The 23,836-nt window shown below is 41.8% G+C and overlaps 2 protein-coding genes across 2 annotated transcripts in view; both read left to right on the top strand.

Moving 5' to 3' along the window:
* The window catches only part of ttn.2 (titin, tandem duplicate 2), a 228,147-nt gene that overhangs the window by 45,313 nt on the left and 158,998 nt on the right, over window positions 1-23,836 (top strand). The window contains exons 38-51 of the mRNA XM_080290745.1: window positions 16,166-16,444; window positions 16,729-17,292; window positions 17,528-17,809; window positions 17,901-18,179; window positions 18,262-18,543; window positions 18,638-18,916; window positions 19,137-19,424; window positions 19,528-19,806; window positions 19,923-20,204; window positions 20,293-20,571; window positions 20,741-21,019; window positions 22,629-22,907; window positions 22,994-23,281; window positions 23,380-23,658. Of these exons, the coding sequence (XP_080146871.1) occupies window positions 16,166-16,444; window positions 16,729-17,292; window positions 17,528-17,809; window positions 17,901-18,179; window positions 18,262-18,543; window positions 18,638-18,916; window positions 19,137-19,424; window positions 19,528-19,806; window positions 19,923-20,204; window positions 20,293-20,571; window positions 20,741-21,019; window positions 22,629-22,907; window positions 22,994-23,281; window positions 23,380-23,658 (4,218 nt within the window). The remainder of the gene's footprint in view (window positions 1-16,165; window positions 16,445-16,728; window positions 17,293-17,527; window positions 17,810-17,900; window positions 18,180-18,261; window positions 18,544-18,637; window positions 18,917-19,136; window positions 19,425-19,527; window positions 19,807-19,922; window positions 20,205-20,292; window positions 20,572-20,740; window positions 21,020-22,628; window positions 22,908-22,993; window positions 23,282-23,379; window positions 23,659-23,836) is intronic.
* On the top strand, window positions 167-9,234 carry LOC145421157 (uncharacterized). Its single transcript, XM_080291011.1, has 2 exons — window positions 167-191; window positions 1,119-9,234. Exons 1-2 carry the CDS (start codon window positions 167-169, stop codon window positions 9,203-9,205), a joined length of 8,112 nt encoding a protein of 2,703 aa, XP_080147137.1. The 3' UTR covers window positions 9,206-9,234.

The raw sequence follows: 23,836 nt of genomic DNA, 5'->3' as shown, positions 1-23,836 counted from the left end.
TAGAGCGAGAGCATTGCTCCATCATGGCTGGAGTGGAAAAACTACAGCTGGAGCAGATTTCTCTCAACTGAATTTTGATTTGAAAGTAGTCTGTCACTGGATAACTCCAAGCTGTGGCTCACTGAAACAGATAAATTGTTTGTGAGAGCAAAGTGATAACCGCTACATGAGTGGATGCTTTGTGTTGGATCGTACTTGTCATGCGTCCATGCTTTTATCATCATTTCTATATTTCAGGATGAACTTTGACCCTCCACAGTTGCATGACATCTTTATATATATATATATATGTATATATATATATATATATATGTATAAACACTTTCTAAATTATCTTTCATATTCCATCTGGTCTTACTTTGATAATGTTGTGTGGTTTCCCTCAGGTGAGAATTTGTTGAACTTGAGCAGTTTGCATTCAAAAGTTTATTTATCTTTGGCATGAAAGTTCATCTGATTTTCTTCCCAGAAAAACGCGGGTCTGTATTTTTTAAAGACATGGAGGATTGCCGAATCTGGAACTGATACCTTCCTCCTGCAAAATATTTCTTAGCCTGGCTTGCAGATAGTGGAATGTGATTCCTGTGGTTTGCTTTCTAAATAACCCCAGTAAACCTATATTAGTTCGAATAAACGCCGTCTCACCAAATTCTGCTGCTTCATTGGTTAATTTTGGAATATAATATTTGTTTTTAGAGAGTTCTGCATCTCATACGTGTGCATCTTTCATTCCCTGTTTAAGTTTAAGGATTAGAAAGGGCGTTTATTCTTCTGTCTGCAAGTCAGGTAAGAAATATTCTAGCATAAAACAAGTTTCAAGAACTAAAACACGCAAACGGTAGCAGTCCATCTTGAAAATATGCTTCTTTAATCACAACAAAATAATATATGTTTTGAAGAAATTTCCACAGACGAAGGATCAAAACTTCCTGCAGGTTTCTAATAAAAAGAATCAAGTCTTGCGTTTATTCGAACAAATATGGTGAGTGAATTTTCTTATGGCATTGTGAGTCCTTGCATGCATTTAATATTTCCATTAATGATTCATTCAAGTCCTTTTTTCAGTTTTTATCCCTGGAAGCTGTGTTGGTCTGACAGTTGTCCATTTCTGTTTGCAGAACTGTTCTGTCCTCAAAGAAAAGAAGAAACTGTGCATTGCAGCACAGAACTCACTGCCACTTGGCAGCTTAGAGGAGCCTTCTCCGACACTGAGGATTTCATAGATCATGGCCTGGTGTCAGCCAATCGTTGCTCCAGCAGGACTTCATCCATCAGCTCATGGACAGAAAACATGAAACCATCTTTCACAAAGAAACTTAAGTTTCAGTCCATCTTAGAAGGGGAGGCAGCAGAGTTCAAATGTAAACTGATTGCCTGCCCTCCTCCTACTATCCTCTGGTTTCATAATAACAGATCTATACCTAAAGAGCATAGACGCAGGATCTACACTGACAGCAAAATGCATGTTCACACTACCAGTCTAGTTATTCATGGTGTCAAAGAAAAGGACTCGGGCAGTTATAAGGTAATGGCAATAAACATAGAGGGTTCTGCAGAATCCACAGCATCACTTCTGGTGTCACTGAGGGAAGAGCAGTCTGCTAACTATCTTGGCTTTATTAGACGCACTGCTAAAGCCCACGAGAGCATCGATACCATGGCAGAGCAGAGGAAAGAGAGGAAGTTTAGGGTTGACCTCAGATATGTCGGGTCTCCTTTTGACAAAATGTCCAAGGTCCATCAGGGTAGATCTCGATCTAAGAGTGCTCTTGTGCGTACTGTGTACTTCATGCCTGGTTCCCATTCAGAAGACAAGGAACCAGAAAAGGAGTCTAAGCGGTTAGAAACTGCCTCTGAGCGTGCCCTGTCTCCTACCCCGATGTTTGACAGATCTGAGCGCTTCAACGACAGATTCAGTGACATCTACTGTGACCGACGCACTGGCACCAGGTTCAGTGATAAGTTCAGTGACAGGTGCAGTGACAGATACAGTGAGAGGTTCAGTGACACTGAGAGTCTCCACAATGAGGTAAGAACAAAACTTACTACACTCCAAAAAGCTGTCAAACAGAAAAAGAGGCTTTCTATTTCCACCATGTCTTCCTCTGAGTTTGAGTTAGAATCTGTCGCCAGCGAGTCAAGCTATGCAGATTATGTCGAGAGACTTAGGGTCAAGCCTGCTTCTCTGCCTGATGTTCAGCATTTCAATCGACCCTTTGATTTGGGTGAGACGTACAGGGAGTTTCAAGGTAAAACCTCTAGCAGGGATCCCGCTGAGCCTTGTGTTAGACATTCATTCGAGCCTCAGTCGAGAACCAGGGCCATCCAATTAATGAGAGGTGAGCTGGTCAGTACAAGTGTGTCAGAAACAGAAAAGACATCAGACGACAAACATTCAGAGAAACTAGAGGATAAAAAAGTCAAGGGTTTTGTTGAAATACAAGCAGATGTGGTTGATGACCATAAGGTGCAGGTTACAAATGTTGGGATGACAGCATGCAACCTTGAAGGACCGCTCGGTGAGAAAGCGGTTTACCCAGAAACTACAATGTACACTGAAAGTGGGGAACGTGTTAAAAGTCTGCCTTCTCAAGAAGCAACATTACTCATACAGTCAACCATGCCAAAGTCAGTCACATCTACCAGAGAGAGGTTTCTTAGAGAAGACACAGCAGCAACAGAAACAGCTGATCTGTGTAAAGAAGCATTTGCTGGGGAGGATTTGAGGGCTCGTTACGAGAAGAGCCTGGAAGCTGAACGAATAGCTTGTGAGGAGAAACTCCTTGCCCTGAGGATCAGGAAATGGCAGCAAGGGAGTAGGATGCCAGGAGAGGAGACATATGATCCTGAAACTGATCTGCCCATTGTCCCTGAGGCAAAGTCCACAGAGCCCACAGGGCACATTTACAACCAGCAGGAGAAAAGAGCAACTGTGGAAACTGAGGCCATGCACTCCTCTTTTCATGAATCACTCAAAAAAGAGGCATGGGAAGATAATCCTGAAGGAATGGCTCAATCAACACCCACATCTACAATAAAGATGAGAAGCAGAGAGGTGGAAAGGTCTGCCTCTGTGGGTACAAAAGCTTCCACAGTGACAATTGGGCTAGAAGAAGACACAGCACCACAGACGCTGATGCAAAAGTCCCAAAAGTCACCAAGAACAAGACCAAGGCCAGAGGACAGATTCAGAATTTCAGAGAGATTTATTAGTGAAAAACAAACACCAGACAGCAAAGGGGAAAAACAGGTTGAGCCATGTGATCAGTTTGCAGGCAAGTTTTTTAGAGCTCCGTATGAGAAGAAGCTAGAAACTGGAGGAACTGAATGCGAAGAGAAACGCCTTCCCTTAGGGATCAGGCAGGAAGGCATGAGAATATCAGAAGAGGAGACATTTAACTCAGAAACCGATCTGCCTATTCCAGCAGGCACACAGTACAAGGAGAGTGAGAAGCACATTCACACCCCACAAGAAGTAATGGAGAAAAAGATAGCTCCTGTGCCAATGCCTATGGCACCTAAAGTCAAAGGTGTAGCAGAGCAGCTTGAAACATCTGCCCAGTTGGTCAAAGGACAAATGAAAACAAAAGTAGAAGAACTGGAACATGAGAAACAAAAATTGCAGAGATTTAAAGCTAAAGCAGCAGAAGCTGAATATGAGTCTAGATCTGAAAGAAAAGCTAGAGCAGAGAAGATGCTGTTTGAGAAGACGAGAGCAGAAAAGGAGCTCCAGCTGTCGAGGGAAAACATCTCAGACCTGAAGAGTGAGAGTGAGAAGTTTATTAGTGAAGAGGAGGCTTTGACTCAGCGAATAAGAAAGTGGCAACAGGATGTTTTAATGGAACAAGAGCAGACTGCAGAACTTCAAGGTTACTCACCTTTCCAGGCAGGGAAGACCACTGAGGCAGGAACAAATCTCGCAGAGGCCTCTGCTTTAGAATTGGCAAACACAGTCAGAGAGAAATGTGTTTCTAGTGAGTCTGCTCCTGCTGGTTTCCAAGACCAGGAGGGTGAAACTCTGCAGTGGCCTCTGGCTGGTGAACTGCCAACAGAGGGCCGTGTGACAAGGCTGCAGAGGGACAGTGAGTACTTTGTAAGTGAGGAAGAAGCACTGGCTCAGCGCATATTAAAATGGCAACAGGATGCAGTAGAACAAGAGGATACAGCTGAGCTTGAGTCTGAGTGGCCCCAACTGCCCCTGACTTATTGTGAGCCCCATCATAGTGGCATGTCTCATGAAGCCCACCCCAGTGAACCCCCGCCTCCACATTTATTTTCAACAGAAAAACCGTCAGTTTTTCAGCCCATTGCAAAGTGTGACCTGTCACCTCCTTTTGAGGCTTCTATGGCCAGGCACCCTGCTGCAGATGCTAGTTTGCTACACCATGTGGGTGCACCTGATGCCCCTGTAAGATATCAAAAGGACTCTCAGGCTTCATCAGTCCAGAAATACTCTCCAACCCAGCTCACTGGGCGTCCTTATGAGGAATATGAACTTACCTCTGCCTCTTATGAAAGCCATCGTGAGCCTTCCCCAGTCAGGAGAAGCTCCCCATCCCTTAGTCGACAGGATGATTCAGAAAGAGAGGGAGTGGTGAGGTTTAGAAGGGAGAAGCATGCTATGCATGTTGATAAATCCAGCAGGCAACACTTCCAGTCAGAAGTAAGAGAAGAGAGAGCTATGGAAAAGGAGATGGGAACTGCAAGAGAAAACACTGAATGGAAACAACAGAGGGATGAAAGAAGTGGAGATTTGAGAAATCTGAGATCTACACAGGGTAAGGAGATGAGTACTGAAATAGGTGCTATAAAGAAGGAAGAGAGAAGAGTTGAAAATGTGGAGTTAAACATAAAAGATCTTGGAAGTCTGGGAGGCTCACATCCAGTATTTGTTAAAGAAATATCTTCACTTAAAGTAAAAGTTGGCGAGATGTCTGAGTTTATCTGCCAGTTCCAAGGTGATCCTCCACCTACTGTGAACTGGCTCAAAGACGGCCATCCACTCGACCACAATCCTGACTATGATATCATACAGAAATCTAACAACTCAAAGCTCACCATATTCTATCCAACAACAGATCACGAGGGCACATATGACTGTATCATAACCAATAAACATGGCAAATCCATCTGCAGTGCTACTCTTGAAATCTCTAACAAAAAGGTGCCAAAAGTGTCAGGAGTCACACCGGATGTGGTAAAAATACAAGCACCAATGAAGGAGGAAAACCAGGAGAGTCTGATTGAGGAGCAGTTTCAGACCTACACTGATTCAGGAAAGGTAACGTTAAAGGTGCCTCGGATGGAGATCATTAAACGCCGCAGCTCAGACGAATCTTTTAGCACCTCACCCGTGGAAATTCGAATTACAGCTGCCACCCCCATCCCTGAGATGGCTGAGGATATTCGTGTGGACAAACCTCAGGTTTTTACAGAGGGAATGTCATCTGGACCGAGTAGTGAAGCAGCATCCCAGACCGTCAGACACAAATTTACTTTCTCATTTGATGTGGTTGGTGAAGCTCCCTGTGTGGTCACTGAATTAGAGAATATAACCTGTTCCGAGGGTGAAACAGCTGTCTTGAAGTGTGTTATAACTGGTGAACCTGCTCCAGACGTCACATGGTATCATGACCATATTTGCCTTGAAGCCACTGTTGGAAAATATAGTACTGAGATACATGATAAAATGTACATGCTGTATATCAGCAATTTTACATACCCTGATGCTGGACTGTACAAATGTGTTGCTAGAAATAAGTTGGGAGAGGTAACCAGTATCTCTGAAGTCTCCTATCAAGTTGAAAAACCTAAGAAGTTTTCAGGTGTTGATTTCACCCCATTGCAGACAGAGAGGAAGTCTCCTTATGGCTTAACTGAGGATTTCAAGAAACCTGACATCTTCCAAAAAGCTCAGGATAGTGTTGTGCTGCCAAAAGTTAAACCTCCGAGTTCACAAGCTCCAACAGACGTGCCTGTCAAAACTACTGTATCCAGACCCAGTCTCTCTAGAGAGCCTCAGGTTATATCCGGCTGTGGTCTGCAAGGTTCTGCTGCTGTAATTAAAGTTTCTCAGATTAAACAGACTTTCGAATCAACATCACCAATTAGATTAACGGAAAATCTTTCTCTGGAAGAGGAAAGAAAGAAAACACTGTTCCCAGAGGAGTTTATACCGTCTGTTACCATGTCTCTTAACCAGCAGGAAGAGGTAATGCCACATAAACCTGATACTATGCATACAGAGAGCTGTGTTCAGCTTGCTTCACCTACAACCAGAAGTGAAAGTTCTTACAAAGCCTCTCATGCTCCAGTAGAATCCAACAAGCCCGTCTCTTTTGAAACCTCCCAGGTCACTGATGTCAGTAAGGAAGTTATTTCAGGAGTAAGTTGTGGTGCAGTTAAACAGTTTCTTGAGGAAATGCGGGAGTCTCCAGAGGTGGTGAGACCAGGGTCACAGGAACTTGGCCTACTCCCTCAACACACTGAGGCGGGTGAAGCGGAGAGATTTAGATGGGAAACATTTGACAAAACTGGCAGCCACATTGCTTTCGAGTCTGAGAAAGTACCTGCAGGAAGCTGCCTTCCCACACTTTCTTCTCAACCTGAAGGAACTGTTAAGCCCAAACAAATTTCTAAATCTCTAAAACCAGCAAGCCAAAGTGCAGTTCCAAGGGTTTGCTCTGTAGAAAGTGAGGCTAAAATCTCACGTACGGCAAATTATTCTGACCATACTAGTGTTGGGGGGGTTTTAGAAGAAGTAGAAAAACATGTGAAGCGTGATGTGAAAGGATTAGAAGAGGAATTTGATTTAATGTTAGAGTATGTGCATAAGGAGGGTGAACTTTCTGGCGATAAGCTTATTTCCATACAGGAGCCCACTAAGGACAAAGCTCATAATGAGGAGCTGATTTCGTTCCCAGAAGTATCTATTGACAGCGGTGTTTTTGGTAGTATGCTAGAATCCCAGGATGACAAGAGAGAAGTATCAGAAAACACAGTGGCTGATGATCTAATTGAGTCTCCTACACAAATTAAGGGTGAATATGAGAAAATTGAGGTTCGCTTGAAGTCAGAACCAGAAACATTTATTGTCAAGCCTAAAGTACTCACAACAGCAAACCCACTTGGTCGGTCTAGAGCTGCTGCTGACCGTGGAAAGGAAGGAGATAGTATGGAAAGAGACTCAGCAGATCAAGCTGGGGGAGCAGCAGCAGCTGGCTCCATAGAGGAAGAGGAGGTCACTTTTGGTGCAGTGTACAACTACTATAGTCCTCCTCCAGACTGGGGGAGGCCGCTGTCCCCTGAGTCTGAGATGTCCATAGAGATTGGCAGCACTGTGAGTGAAGACATAGTTGAGGTAGCTGAGAGGTTCTACACCCCAGGCTCCTCTACTGAAGTCTCACAACCAATTGCACAGTCCTTTCACACTCCGAAGTCTCCCGTGTTCTTTCATACTCCAAGTTCTGATGAATCTGGTGGGTTTAAGACCCCTCAGGAATATCCATTCTCCCCTGTAGAATACAAAAGACCATCAACAGAAGACTCAAGTGAGAGGTTCTTCTCACCTGTTCAATTCCTAACCTCTCCTACTGATGAGGGCATCGAAAAAACTCTATCTGGAATGAATGTGGAAGAAAATCAAATCCTCAGCCAGGCCAGAGGGTCTTTGGGGTTGTCAACCCTGCAGGAGAAAGTGCAGGGGATCCCTCCGGCCTTCCTAAAACCTCTCATGAAGAAAAACGTGTTTGAGAACGACACATTAACATTTTATGCTGAGGTGTTTGGCCTACCTTCCCCCCAGGTGAATTGGTTCCGCAACAAAACCCAGCTGGTAGCGGATGACAGAGTTACTATAGAGCGGGATGGTGACAGCATCTCACTAACAATTCAAAATGTCACTAGAGCTGATCAGGGGGAGTATATTTGCGAAGCTGTGAATTATGTTGGCGAAGCCAGAAGTGTTGCTGTAGTGATCGTTGTATCACAGGAAGTAAGGTTTACACCCGTCCCACCTGCTGTCTCCCATCAGCACGTCATGAAATTTGATGTGGAGGAAGATGACTCTTCTCGTTCACCATCTCCTCAAGAGATTCTGCTTGAAGTAGAGCTGGATGAAAATGAAGTCAAAGAATTTGAGAAACAGGTGAAGATCATCACCATACCTGAATACACAGCTGACAATAAGAGTATGATCATATCTCTGAATGTGTTACCAAGTATTTATGAGGAGGGTGCTGTGGACTTTGTCACCCAGGAGCACGATGACTTGAAAATAGCATTTGAGGTCACCGAGATGCCCCCACGGTTCATCAATCCAATCTGTGACATGGAAAACCCAGAAGGCACCACTGTAATGTTTGAGTGCTCACTTATGGGAATTCCATCTCCCATCGTATCCTGGTTCAAAGGTGATAGAAAAATTCCTCAAAATAACAAAAAATACTTGCACTTTTCTGATAGTGACAATCATTTCCTGAAGATTTGCAAAGTCACAACACAGGATAGTGGCGTGTATACCTGCAGGGCAATCAACATTGTCGGAGAGACTCTATGTAGGGCTTCCCTAGTGGTGTTAAGTGCCAAGGATTTCTCGGGAAAGACCAGGGGCAGGGAGCTGACCGCTGTGTCCCTCGGCAGTGCCAAAGTCCAGCCCCAGAGGTTTGACTTGATGGTTGGCAACACATCATTTGATGGTGAACAGGTGTCAGAAATTGAGCTGGAGTTTGATTTTGAACAAGAAGCTGATGAGTCACAGCGGGCAGTCAGGTTGGTGGCCAACACTGACAATAAAACAAGTGAAGAGGGAGAGAAATATGTCAGCATTGACTTTGATGTATTTGCTGACACAGCAAAAGATGAAAAGATAGAATTTAAAGGTAAGTCCAGTGATATGTGTAGCTTCCAGTTTCAGGTGACTGAGACACCCCCGAAATGTATCATACCATTGACTGATGTAACGGCAGCAGTAGGGACACCTGTCATTCTCCAGTGTCTGGTTAATGGTAAGCCAAACCCCACTGCTGAATGGTACAAAGACGGAGACCGTATCACAGATAGCAGGTATATAATCCAGGTGAAAACTGCAGGCCACTTCAATCTGCTCATTACTAACGTGACCCAGAGTGATGCTGGTGAATACAAGTGCATAATCCAAAACACAGCTGGCTGCATTGAAACTGCAGCACTGCTGAAGGTGTTTTAGGGGTAAAGGTGCTGGGACAGGTCATATATTCATATTTTGTGTTGTATCTAAATTTTGCTTTCACAGTAGAATTAGATTTTGATTTGGGGAGGAAAAAGATGAATGAATGAAAAACAGAGTGTGAAGGAAAAGCTTATATTCAAAGAGACCGTCTGTGCAATTTATCTATACTATATATATATATATATATATATATATATATATATATATATATATATATATATATATATATATATATATATATATATATATATATAGTACATGAGGCGTAAGTTTTCTAGAAGTTTGCAGATAAGACTGGATAGAGGTTGGATGAAGGAGAAACATTATTTTTATAGAGAGCTTTTATAGAGAGCATAAAAATGTCATATTTCTCTGAAAAGAGAATGTTTTCATACTAACTAGTTTCTTAAAATTTTCTTACTGGTTTAGGATTGTGGCTAACAATAATATGGTTACCTGTCGTACATATAGGACATGTCTAAGAACAAAGCTAGCGCTCAAATAACTGAGTATGTATGTAGTAAATGTTTCTTTTAGCGTGTCAGTGACGGTAATGTGATACTTTACACTTTTGTTCAAAAAACATGGCTTTATGTGTTTCTCTATTTTCCGGTAACTCTTTGAAAGCAACATTATTGCCATAATGTCTTTACAATTCAGTGACAAAGTGTTGCATCCAAAATCTAAAAATGTTAGCAGCCTGGTTTTTTTTGTTATTTTGGTGTTAAGAGAAATTTGCACTAATGGAGATGATAGCAACAACACTATTATTTGTATTAGGCAAATTCTTTTTATCAGGCAAATATCACAAATACAAAAACCTGTGTGTTTGCTCAAAGGCAGCACCTATGAATAACTAACAAATAAAACATCATCTTCTAAATATTACTGATGTGCATCGGTGAGTTCGTCCCAGCCCTAACAACGCTAAGACAACACATTTTAAGCAGTGATCTTATCACAAATCAATTTGGAAACTTGAAGCTCTTTAGTTTGGATGAGACAGAAGTTTTTCTAGCAGAGTTTTTCTTTTTGTGGATTTTGTGTGATTCTAAGTTCTTGCTGTTTCTAAATGAAATTTATGGCTTTTTGAAGCATTTTTAAATGTCACAGAAGAGCAACTTGATAACTTATTTTAAAAATAGATAATACTGTGAAAAACCTTTTAAAAACAAAATATAAGTTTGGCATCTTGTAAATATGTGTAATTTTAGGGGTGTATGAATGTTTACCCAGTAAAATGCAAGATTCTGATATTAAGGTTGAAATCTTTCATTTATATGTACAGCTGTCATCTTGGTTTGTCTCAGTTTATATAATAAAATTTCTGATGCAGTCTGAGCTTGCTTTTTTAAACCAGCTTTCAAATGGATGATTTATCACTATGAACATTAAAAGAGAAAATTAAGTCATTAAAAGTGATGTTTTGTAGAAAGGTTTGCTGAAAATTCCTGATTCTGGGAGTCATACCAAACAGTCTTTATTCTGTGCAACATTCCAGAATGAAAGACAAAAATATTCAAGAAAATATAAATGCATGAAATACAGTTGCCAGTATTTAAAAAACTTACTGAATTCAATGCACTGAGTTAATATTTTTATTCCCAAATTCAAGCTGCACACTGGACTTACGTGAGAAATCAGACATTAATCAAGCATTACTGGGGCTTAACTGGTAATCTGAAATATTGGGTATTTTCCCAATGGGCCGTGCACTTTTGAGCCGATGGGTCAATTAAAGGGCCGCTACTAACCAGCCGTACAAGTACTGACTTGACCATTCATTTATTTTCATTACTGATACTGCATTGCCCAATCAAATCTCTTAATGCAACCAGGCCCTCCCCAACCTTCACTGTGTGCACACCATGCAGAGCAGAATTTAGTGTGGAATAAGTGGTTAAAAAACAAAAGCTAAAAGAGAAAAAGAATATCAATTATCAAAGAAAATAAAATATATACGGAATATACGTAGAAGAAATTTTAGACATAAAACAAATTTCAGAATTATAAAAAATTGATACTAGTTCTGCTAATTAAGGGCAGCTGTGACACAATTCTTGCACTAGGTGGTGATCTGATAAATTAACACTGTAAATGGGTCGGAAGTCAAAAACAAACCAGAATGGTCAGAGCGTTTGTGTTTCATGTAATTGTTAATAGTTAATGTGCTTATTGTAGTTTTGTCACATGTCCTAGGATTGTCCTCATAATTACTTCAGCAGCTAAAGCAAAATGTTTTTAAACTGAGACATTATTATAAGACTTTTCATTATTGTAATTTAAATATAAAGATATGTTTGCTTTCACTTTTACAAAGCAAAATACGGATTGAACTCAACAACTGACTGCAAAAGTCCTCTCTGCTGAGATTTGTTTTACATGAGGACAGTCCTAATATCTGATTTTGTGAATGAAGTGCTAAAACCATAGCTGCTGTCTTTGGATATTATTATCCAATGTCCTGCTCAATATTTCCTGACAGAGGAAACCACCATCACCACTGTGGAAGAACAAGAGGAAACCTACTACACTGGTGTCCAGTTACCACAAAAAGCTAAAACACTTGAACTCAAGCCAGATTCTAAACTTTACTCTTCCACTTTAGAGAAAAAAAAAGAAAAGCCCGTTTTCCTTACTCAGCTCTCCGGAGCAGCTGTAAACACGGGGGAAACCGCCAGGTTTACAGTTAGAGTATCTGGCTTTCCAAAGCCAACTGTGCAATGGTCTCACAATGGAAAGGTTGTAAAGAGCTCTTCTGTATACAAGCTGATAGAGGAGAAGGATGAGTACACACTGGTTATCACCCAAGTCACGTCTGAATATGAGGGCAAGTACTCGTGCACTGCCACGAATAGATTTGGCCAGACGACATGCACCAAATACCTGGAGGTGAAAAAGCCTGAAGCCAGCCAGGCAGAGAAATGGGTTGAGAAGATGTTTAAGCTCACAGGTCAGCCTGCTAGTTTCACACTTCAGATACAACCCGTGAGGTGCTCAGAAGGAACAGAGGCTTCTTTTAATTACAAAGTCAGTGGTGATCCGGTCCCTGATATAAAGTGGTTCAAGGGGCCTTTCCAGATCCAGCCCAGTAGAAACTGTACCATTAGAACCAATTCAGATGGATCTGGTTTCATCATTATTAAGAATGTCAAACAACAGGACAGTGGCTTATACACATGTAAAGCCTCCAACCAATTTGGTGAGACCGCTTGTAGTGCAGAGCTTGTTGTATTCAAAGAATCAGTCTCTGCTTCTCACAAACAGGAGACAGCCGTTCAGAAGAAAAGTTACAAGGTTTCAGTGACAGAACAAGCAACAGAGTCACGCTTGTACCAGGTCAGCCTCCCAGGCCAGGATAAAGCTAAGTCAGATCAGATGGTTTACACCATCGGCACAGAAGATCGGCAGATCATTCCCAGCGAGCAAGTGAGTTCCCTTAGAGAAGTAGATGTCTCCACTGCCACCGTGTACTGTGAGAGGGTTACCCACCAGGCAGCAATACTTCAGGCACATGAGACAGAGGAACGGGTGTCTGTGGTTCCTACTCACCCAGACCAAGTGTCAGCTGTTCCTGCGAAACAGCTTCACATGGCAGCATTCACATCGTCTGTTGAAGAGAGTCAGGACCTCACAGAGCAGCACTGTGATGACATTCAAAGGCCAGATCTCATTGAGCTTCAGGCAGTCAGTGAAAAAAAGTCAAAACAGAAGTTAGCAGTTGTCGAGGAGCTCACACCACTTTCTGCTGTTAGCACAGAGCCACTGGGTGACAGGAAGTCTGCTACTGTTAAAATCACTTCAGAACCTAAACATCTAGTCAGTGGTCATCAAGTGAAAACACAACTGTCAATCCTGAAGGAGGAGTCTCAAGAGATCCCCAAACCACAGGAAGAGATGGGTTATAAGGTTAAGGAAGGTATTAAGATTTTATATTCGGCCCAGTCCACAGAAAAGCAGGTGCTTGCAGAGGGTCACACAACTGAGTTAGCAACAGCAGAATCTGCTGTTAAGTCTGCAATTAGAAAAGAACATAAGCCACCTGTCACAGCTTTAGTGAACGAGTCTAAGCAAACTCTTTGCAAGGAGTCAGAATTCTCTATTCAGAGGCCTGCTGAGGAAGCAGCCCATACCTGTAAAGATACGATGATGAAAGCAGCTCTAACTGCTGAAGAGACACGAATGCTGCAGGGTGAGTCCACACAGTTGCTTCCTAATCTAGACAGTGCCATGTCCATTAAGTCCCAGATAGAAGGAAAGCAGTTGTTACACCTGCAGGTTATAACAGAACAGGACCTCCTTCCATCTGAGAAAAGACTAACATATGAAAAACCAACACCAGAGCACGCAGGGACCAGAAAGAGTCCCACTTTGCTACATACTGTTAGTCAGGATGAGCAGAGAACAGTAGTTTGTGAGGCTACATCAGAGTTTGACTCCAAGGCAGACACTATAACCATAGAGCACCAGAAAGAGGCCCCTACCCTGCTGCATCTCCAGTCAACCCAGCCTGTGGAGGTCCTACCCAAAGAGGGCATTCTCACAGTTGAGAAGCCTGACCAGCTGGTGGCAATGCAGAAACAAGAAAAGGCAAGAAGCCATGCAGCTCTTTCAGAAGAGAAACCAGAGCTCACAGCTGATTTTTACTCAGAACTGGATTTGTCCTTGTCTGGAGTTCAGTCTCAGTCTCGAACTGAGCCCAAGCCACAAAGTATCCTCCACCTGTGCTACCAGCCTGTGCAGTTGTCAAAAGAGACACCAGTTAGCACAGAGTGCAAGCATCAGCGAGCTCTACTACAGAAGGAGGATCGCTGGAACGTGATGCATGTCACTTCTGTGACAGATGAACAGGCTTTGGAGGAGGGCCACACAGATCATTTAACAGCTATAGACAGATTCACATGTCAGACAACAGTAGAGCCAAAAGTACCCACTGAGCCAATCCAGATTGAGGAGAAAGAGATCTCCACTGAGAGTAGCGTCTTTCTAAAGGCAGCAGAACAGGACTTTGCTGTTCAGATCCAAGAGGGTCAGTCAGTCAGGCAGTCAGTAATGATGGACGAGAAGCGAGTGCTGACAGGTGAATTCTCTCAAGAGATCACCAAGTCTGAGACCACCAAAGTTGCTGTTAATGCACAGCAAAAGTTGTCCCTTTTGGCACCAGAATCTAAAGATATTACAGCTCTGCCTAAAGAGATGACATTTGTGATCCAGATCCCTAAATCATCCACTTCAAATATACAGCATCAGCTCAGAGATGCTCTTCAGTCTGCTGTAGCCAGTGAACAGCCAGTGTTACTGGCTGAAGTTGTAGGATACCTAAACGCTGTAGAAGTACAGGAAGTCAAGGTTCAAAGAGAGCCCAAGTGGGCCATGTTCACATATCTGATCACAACAACAGGTGCCCCTGTGGAGATCACTCTAGCTTTTGAGGGTGAATACCCTCAGACAGCTGACCTCAGGACTGAGGTTCAGGCAGCATTTCACTCCATGGTGTATCAGGAGGCCCATGTTCTTACTTCAGAACAGCAAGGTACTATGCAACTAGACAAACCTCAGAGGGCACAAGCCACCTCAGCTCGCTCTAGCGAAACAGTGTCATCCATGGTAAAGACTGTGAGCGTGACAGAGAGCACAGCGGATTTTACTGCTGTTAAATCTCATTCTGCATCACTTCAAACTGAGTCTAAAATGGCAGTTGAGCATGCTACATTGGAGGAACAGGTTGTAGTGCAGGAATCCATGGACACAAAGGTAAAACGGTCATCCCATATCAAAATTCAAACTGAAGCTCACATAGCTTCTGAGCAGTCAGAGCAAGTTTCAAGACAGGAGGTGAGGTCAACAATCATTACAAGTCAAGAAAAAGATGTAGAAGTGTCTATCATTACCACTTCTACTACCACTGAGCAGGCAGTGGATGTCAGCATTTCCAAAGAGGGCATCGAAGTATCCAGACCAGAACCGAGAGAATATCCTGTAATTGTTAATTCTCTCAATGACATACTGATAGAAGAAGATAGTAGAGTAACCTTCAGCACTACCATTAAGTACGTCACAAAGGTTAACTGGTTTTTCAATGGGCAATTGGTGCAATCTGGCAAAGAGTTCAAGTGTTCCAAAGACCATGACACGTACACAATGGTTATCAACAAAGTTGTCAAGGAGAGGCATCAAGGAGAATATGTTTGTGAGGCTGAGAATGAAGCCGGCAGGACAACAACATCTTCAAGGCTCACTGTGGTCTCAAGAGGTTTGATAACAGGACAAATCTATGTATCATTCACTCATTCATCCAATTCATTTTCTTTGACAGCAACTAATCATTCAGTGGATCATTCCAAACCTTTGTCTTCACATGAATATATGCATTTGTCACCTTGGTTCCTCTATTCATTTCATAGCTTGGCATGAGCAGTCTAAGCAGGGCACTGGATGGTACTAACTCACTCTCTTCTTTTTTCCACATCATCTTGGTCAGTATTTCCTTAAAGGCCAGAACCATCGCAGTCGTAATGTAATTTTATTTCTGAAGTGCATAAGCTTCTTGCTATAATGTTTGTCATGATCTGGCCATTAGGATGTTTACATTGGCATGCAAGTGGCACCAGACTGCTTTGTTTTAAACGTGTTTTCCCATGATCTGTCGCCATTCTCCACGTCCACAATGTCTCTCTGCATGTTTTAAGGGCTTCAGATTGCCTCATCTTTCACAAACCAAGAAAATCACGTACACTGATATCATCTTCTTTCAGGCTGCTTTTGGTAAAACCATGGGGCTAATGTTCTGGCATTTTTTTGGTTTTGTTTTTCTCCACAGTCACCTTGGCTTGCCATCCACCATTATTGTACATTCCACCATTCCTTTTCCTAATCTTTTGTTTGTTTGTTTTTACCTAAAGAGTAGCAGTAAATTTCATTACTAAAATGTGCTTTTTTTGTCTGTGTCTGCAACAGTGCCCCCTGTCTTTAGGCAGAAAATCACACCTCTGGAGATAAATGTCGGCAGTCACACCAAGTTTGAATGTGAGATTGAAGAAGCTCCGGACGTGGCGTTCAAATGGTACAAATCTGGCACCGAAATCAGACAGAGTGAAAAGTATCGGATCGTCAGCCACCACACTAGTTCCTCTTTAGAGCTCCTGAACCCTGTCAAAGCTGATAGTGGAGAATACACCTGCAAAGCTTCAAATCAACACGGCACAGACAGCTGCACTGCCTCGCTCATTGTCACCGGTAAGATCCCAAAAGGACCTCATTTAAATTATTGCTATGCATATATGTGTTTGAGAGAGAGAGAATTATATACAAACACTGTGTTGTACTGTGAATTATCAAGGTCAAGTGTGGAAGGTATGCTTAGTTTATAGCGCTAAGCTGCTGTATTATTTGGCAGTATATCACTATTAAGAAGCAAAATGTTGCCATGTCATATTGATCACTGAGTTGCACAGGTTTATTTTTAATGGTGGTTTTTTAAACCTGTTGAACTTTTTGTGTGCTCTGCCTGCTCTCCATAGAGATGTACCCACCAGTATTTGTATCAAAACCAGACCCAATGACTTTATATGTGGGAAAACAAGCTGTGTTCCAGTGCTCACTTACTGGATCCTCGCCTATGGAAGTTGTCTGGCACAAGGACAACATAACAATTTCCTCTGAAGGGAACTATGTCATGAAATGTGAAAAGAACAAGTATTCCCTTCACATTAAAAGTCTTGAACTGACTGATCAGGGAGTGTACCTGTGCAAGGCTTCCAACAGTGTTGGTGTAGCTACTTTTTCAGTAGAGCTCAAGGTTATTGACAAGCCCCGGTTTGTTACGGTCATTGAGCCAGTATCTGCAGCTGTTAATGACCCACTGAGGCTGGAGTGCCACGTGAATGAGGACACTGGTGTGGCTGTCACCTGGACCAGGGATGGCAAAAAAGTCCACCAGAGTATGGAGTGTAAACTGTCCTTTGAGGACAAGGTCGCTGTTCTGGAGATCCCCAAGTCCAAACTAAAGGACTCTGGGAAATATGTGTGCACAGCTGCAAACGAGGCTGGCAGCTCCTCCTGTGAGGCTGTGGTAGCAGTTCAAGGTAAGATCGTAACGGTGATCTTTCCATTTACTGTGATGAAAACCTATGCATTTACCTGAAGTGAGGTCAATGTTGACAAGAGTTTTTAGCTAGCTCCAAGCTGATACTAATACTGTGCTGCCGTCTTATGCCTTTTTTGCATTCTTTTTTGCTTTCTTATGTCTTGGTTGACTTTTTTCTATATTTCACCAATGTATAAAAAGTCTTAGTGTTTTTGAACAAAACACTCTTTCAGAGCCCCCTGCCTTTGTGAAGAAAATGGAATCTAAGCTCACGTGGAAACAGGGCATAGCTGCACGCTTACAGTGCACAATCAAAGGATCGCCTGAACTTCACATCCACTGGTTCTGGAATGAAAGAGAGCTGAATAATGGAGACAAATATAAAATATCTTTCAAGAGTGGAGTTGCTACTGTGGAGATCATGAACCTTCTGGTCACAGACAGTGGCAGATACACCTGTGAGGTGTCAAATAATGCTGGGAGTGAAAGCTGCAGTACTCTTTTAGCTGTTAAAGGTTTGTCCAAGGATTTACTTTACATTTACTTCAGTTCAGACAAAAAACAAACTTTGGCATTAACTGCATTTACTTTACCTATGATGCATAGAGCCACCGTGCATTAGAAAAGACCTGCAGACAGTAGAGGCAGTGAAGGGAGCAGCTGCTCACCTGGAGTGCGAGGTCACAGGAACAGCTCCTTTTGAAATCACTTGGGTAAAAAATAAGAAACCCATCACCAGTGATCAGAAATATAAATTGATTTCCCAAGACTCAATAGCAAGGCTGGAGATTCAAACATTTGACACTACAGATATTGGAGATTATCAGTGTGTCATATCAAATGATGTGGGAAAAGTCACCACTAAGGCTGTGGCTAAACTTAAAGGTTAGTAAACTCAAGCCCATCACAGCAGTTGCGGAATCAGATTTAATTCTGTCCATTTTTAACTTGTAATGTGTTTCTGTAGATCCACCAACTTTCTCAAAAAGGGTTGAGAGTGTTACAGCAGTCTTGGGAAATACAGTAAAACTACAAGGAATGATTAAAGGTTCAACTCCCATCACTGTGAAATGGATGAAAGACTCCAAGATGCTAAGAGATGATGATCCAAATATCAAGATGGTTTTTGAGAACGGTGTTGTGAGTTTGTCGATAACAACAGTTGCCATCAGCCATGGTGGCAAGTATTCATGCCAAGCGGAGAACGAGGCTGGGCAACAAAAGTGTGAAGCGATCTTGACTGTGCAAGGTCAGATAGCATCTTTGATGCAGCGATGCCTTTACATAGTGTAATACAGGTTTTTATGTCTAAACTCTTTGTCTTAAAAACTGTCTTATCCCAGAACCTGCCAGGATTGTAGAACCTGCAGAGTCCATTAGTGTGACGGCAGGGGACTCAGCCGCATTGGAGTGCACGGTCTCTGGAAGCCCAGATCTCAAAGTGAAATGGTTTAAAGATGGGAAGGAGATCATTAGTGGCCGTAAATATAAGATGACTCTGAAGGATAATATTGCCACCCTGAAAATTCTTACTGCAGAAAAAGGAGATACTTCAGAGTATAAAATGGAAGTGGCAAATAAAGTCGGGAAAGACCAGTGCACATGCTCAGTCACTGTCTTAGGTTGGCTGCTGGTTTCAGCTACTTCTGAAATTTCTTAAAACCTTTGTTTTAGCTGTGTGTGTTTACACGGAAAACACATTGTATTCATACATTTTGGGAAATGCATTATGCTATAGCCCTAAAATGTTGTGTGTACAATGTTATTTGCTTTTGGATTTTGCTCAGTGGTTCCTGTCAGTGTGAAACTGCAAATAAATGATTTTTCTTCTTTAACGTCCAGATCGGATAATGCCTCCAGCTTTCACCAAGTCGCTGAAAAGAGTTGACGGTAACATTGATAATCCTGTCTCCATGGATTGCAAGGTGTCTGGGTCACAGCCCATGACCGTGACTTGGTTCAAAGACGACCAGGAGATTGTTTCTGGAGACAAATTCCAGCCTGAATTTAAAGACAGCTCTGCTATACTGAGAATCATGTGGCTAGAAAAGGCTGACTCTGGTGTTTACAAATGCAGAGCCACCAACTCAGCTGGCTTTAAAGAAACCAGTGGCACGCTCTATGTGAAAGGTCACGAAGGCTTGGCTTATCTTATGCATTTGGTTTTTTTACGTGTAATCTCTGAATCATTTCATACTAACGTAAAATGTAAATTTGTGTTATTGGCCTCCAGAACCGCCAGCGTTCACAGTGAAACCACACGACCAGGATGTTATTCCAGGAACTACAGTTTCCTTAAGAACAGCATTCACTGGAACAGCTCCTTTAACTGTAAAGTGGTTCAGGGAAGAAAAAGACATAATTACAGGAGGCACTTATTTCATTAAAAAAGATGCCTCTTCAAGCTCTTTGGAGCTTCACTCTGTAAAGCCCACTGATACCTCGAAATACACGTGCGAAGTATCCAACGATGCTGGGAAGGTAGACTGCACGGTAGTCCTCTTTGTGAAAGGTGCAGTCTTTAGTATCATGTGCAACTTCATAAACCTGACTTCAGATTATGCCACTGATATGATATTAACCATAAATCTCTTCTGTCTCATACTGAATATTAACCTCTTCTATCAGAACCTCCCGTGTTTGTGAGGAAACCCGAGGCAACCAAGCTCATCACCAGTGGTGACTCTGCCAGGCTGGAGTGCAAAGTAACTGGCAGCCCAGTCATCGGTTTCAAATGGTTCAAGGATGAAATGGAGATCAGTGCCAGTACTAAATACACAATGAGCTTGATCGACTTGATGGCAACTCTAGAAATAGCTAATTGTACAGTAGAGGACACTGGAGATTATGTGTGTGTGGCATCAAGTGAGGCTGGAAGTGACCGTTGCACCTGCACAGTTATAGTCAAAGGTTGGTTTAGTGTTAGTTTTAACGATTTTACTTCTTCTTTTCTTGGTGATGTAACTATTTATATTACATGTCTGTTGTTTTGTTGTAGAACCGCCATTGTTTCTGCGTAGCTTGGAGCACAGGGACGTGGTGAAAGGTTCTGAGCTGATGCTAGAGTGCCAAGTCTCTGGTTCTGCTCCTTTTACTGTGTCATTTCATAAAAACTCCAAATTGATTCGGAACGACAAAAGACACAGGATTACTGTGAAAGATGACCTGCTAGCACTTCAGGTTCTGGTAGTAGAAACAGGAGATGTTGGTTTGTACCAGTGTAGTGTTGAGAATGAAGTGGGAAGGGCCTCCTGTGATTGTCACGTAACGCTAAAAGGTTAGTTTAGGTGCTTTTGTTGTTAGCTGCCGTAAGCTCTTCTCCTTACATTTCAAAAGGCTGCATTTTAATCTGTATCATATTTTTGAAATCTTAGCAAGCACAGTTCTCTTTTTGTTCAGAAGGAATTTACTTGAGATTGCTCAGCTTTTTACATTTTTCTTTGCAGAACCACCATCATTTGTTCGAAAGCTGGAGAACCTCAGCTCATTGGCTGGCAGCGAGGTTTCTCTGATTTGCAGTCTGAAAGGTTCTGAGCCCATAACTGTGGCCTGGCTAAAAGACAACCATGAGCTCAAAGAGGCTGAAAACATTCAGATTACATATGAGAACAAGACTGCTCTACTGCAGATCACCAACTTACAGAGCAGTCACTGTGGTAAATACTCTTGCCAGGTGCAGAATCAGGCTGGCAGCCAGACATGCTCTGCTGTGCTGACAGTCAAAGGTTGGTTAAGATATTAAACTCAACTTTGTTTGCACCCTTATTAAAATCTTTGTATGCCTTCACAGGTTGATAAACTTGACTGTTTTCTTGCAGTCCTGTGAAATGGGAAGTGCACCCTCCTTCAATTCTAAGAGTCCACATATTTGGACATAATAAAAATGTAACTGGCCCTTAGTAGGTCTTAAAATTAGGAATTACCATAGGAATTACCGGGGTAAATAGCAGTCAGGAAGGAAGGTATGAATGCATTACAGGGTCCCTAATTGGCAGAAATTATTAATTTAAGCAGCAAATATATATTTAAATGTAAACGTGTTCCTGTGATCATTATGTTGGCTTGCAAAAAATGTCTCCCTCTGCTGGCATGGCAGCTTACTGCAACATATTGCAACTTTTGCAAGAGTGTCCATGTCACACTTTGAATAATATTAATTATTATTATAATGATTATAATGTAATTATTTGTCATCAGTCAGTTTTTTTCAAACACCATAAGACACAAAGTGCTCAGAATTACAATTAGATTAAAAAAAATACATGTAAAGCATATAAAATATTCAAGGTAAGGATGCAGGCTTTTACCTTTTAATCTAAACATATAACAGTATTCCTTATTTTAAATGGTCTTAAATTAAAAATTACTTATATCATCATCTGTGATTTTGCATGTAGACTTTTTGCACAAAGTAGGAACATTTCCATGCACATATTAGTAAATAAGGGTCAGTATTCCCAAGTACACCAGCAAAACTACAACATCATGGCCGAAAAAGAAAATAAAGGTATTGCAAAGGCTTAGTCAAAGTCCAGAAATCAGAAGATAAGAATTTAGTGATATCACTTATCAATCTTCTTCACATTTCAATTTGATTCTCTTCGATTCTTGCTTCGCTCTCATTGGCTCTCGTCACTAAATAGCATATCAGAGACATCACATTACTTAATTACTCACCGGAGAAAGTCATTCGTTACACAACTCTTTCCATTACTTTCTTGTTGCCTCGTAAAATGCCCTGAAATGTCTCATTAATGCCAGTTAAGAATATAAAAATCGGGCTAAAGTTCCACACACCAACACACATTTCTGTCCTAATGAGAGCAAACATACGCTCTTTCCTTCAGAAATGAACACACAACGCTGACAATAAAAGCAAAAAAGAAACTCGGCACACAGAGACTTCAAAGTGATTGTCACACAGATTCTACTGTAAAGCAGAAACAGGAATCTGATATAAATAGTTTGGTGGGACATTAAGAAAGTTATGCATAAACGAATGCTGGCAAACATCAGTAAACTGAGTTAAGCGAGAATGTCCTGATATGTGGAACCTTAGAATGAAGGTGTACTTTTTTTCACATGGCTTTCTAAAATCTGAATATATTAGCAGGAAGTTTCACTCAAGACAATGAGATTTGACTGAAACATTGATGACTTTTATACTCATTCATGCTTGAAATTACATGAATGTGACCTTGTAAGCTGACAAGAACCAAAGTGTAGAATCTTTAGTGTTCTGGAGGCTCAGGTTGAGGTTTGTAATTGATGTGTTGTAATATAGGAAGCTTTAAGATCTTTGCTGACTGTTTTTCTTTTTTTGGGACACCCCAGAACCAGCAAAAATCACAGAAGAGGTAAAGTCTATCAGTGTGACTCAGGGGGATCCGGCTACTCTGGAAGCCAGGTTCTCAGGCACAAAACCCCTGAAGGTCAGATGGCTAAAGGCTGGCAAGGAGCTGACCTCAGGCCAGAGATATAAAGTACAGAGCAAAGATACCAGTTCTGTGTTGAAGATTATTAAAACTCAGAAAAGTGATGGTGGTGAATATGTCTTTGAGGTTTCAAACGATGTTGGACAAAGTTCGTGTGATGCCACACTCACCATTCTCGGTCTGTTCTTAATGTCTGTCACCTTAGTTTTGTTTAATTTAATCTTGCTTTGTTTCTCACTCGCCTTTTTCTTTTGTCCATGTTAGATCAAATAATTCCTCCGTCTTTTACAAGAAAACTGAAACAGACAGAGGGTGTCAAAGGATCATTTGCGCATCTGGAGTGTCTCGTGTCTGGTTCTCTTCCAATAACCATACAGTGGTACAAAGATGAGAAAGAGATCCAGACCGATGACAAACACAAATGCACATTCTTTGAAAATGTTCCGTTTCTAGAAATCTCCAATCTTAACACTAAAGACAGTGGCAATTATACCTGCATTGCTACAAATAAAGCAGGAACGGTCCAGTGCTCTGGAGTCTTATTTGTGAAAGGTCTGAACACATTTTTGTACCATTGAGCAGATGGATGTGTACAAAGAAATATAGTTAGACGCACTTTTACCCAGAATTGCTTTGTCTCTGTCTTTCAGAATCCCCGTGCATTCTTGAAAAACCTGAATCCATAAATGTTTTGCCTGGCTCAAAAGTCCAATTTAGTGTACTGTTCTCTGGCACACCACCACTCACCACCAAATGGTTTAAAAGCAGTAAAGAGATCCTGTCCAGTGCTGACTGGTCAGTGATCAAAGATAACACCTCGAGCACACTGGAACTCTTCTTCGCAAAAACCACAGATTCTGGAGACTATGTCTGCCAAATACAGAACGATGTTGGCTCCGCTTCATGCCAAGCAACACTCTTTGTCAAAGGTTATTAATCTTTATGTGAAACTGAGTTGCCAAGTATGCCTCCAGCCATCTGTTGGAGACATTTTTCTCACATTATATTTGACCTTTTCCCTTTGATTCACATTAAATCTCCACTTTCGACTGATAATTCGTACCTAAATTTTCCAAAACACCCCCCTTGCAAGTTCCCAAAACTTGC

This window comes from Astatotilapia calliptera, chromosome 16, assembly GCF_964374335.1.
Source record: "Astatotilapia calliptera chromosome 16, fAstCal68.1, whole genome shotgun sequence".
Classification (NCBI taxonomy): Eukaryota; Metazoa; Chordata; class Actinopteri; order Cichliformes; family Cichlidae; genus Astatotilapia; species Astatotilapia calliptera.
The sequence above is the reverse complement of the archived record's forward strand: the minus strand, read 5'-3'. Positions and strand labels throughout refer to the sequence as shown.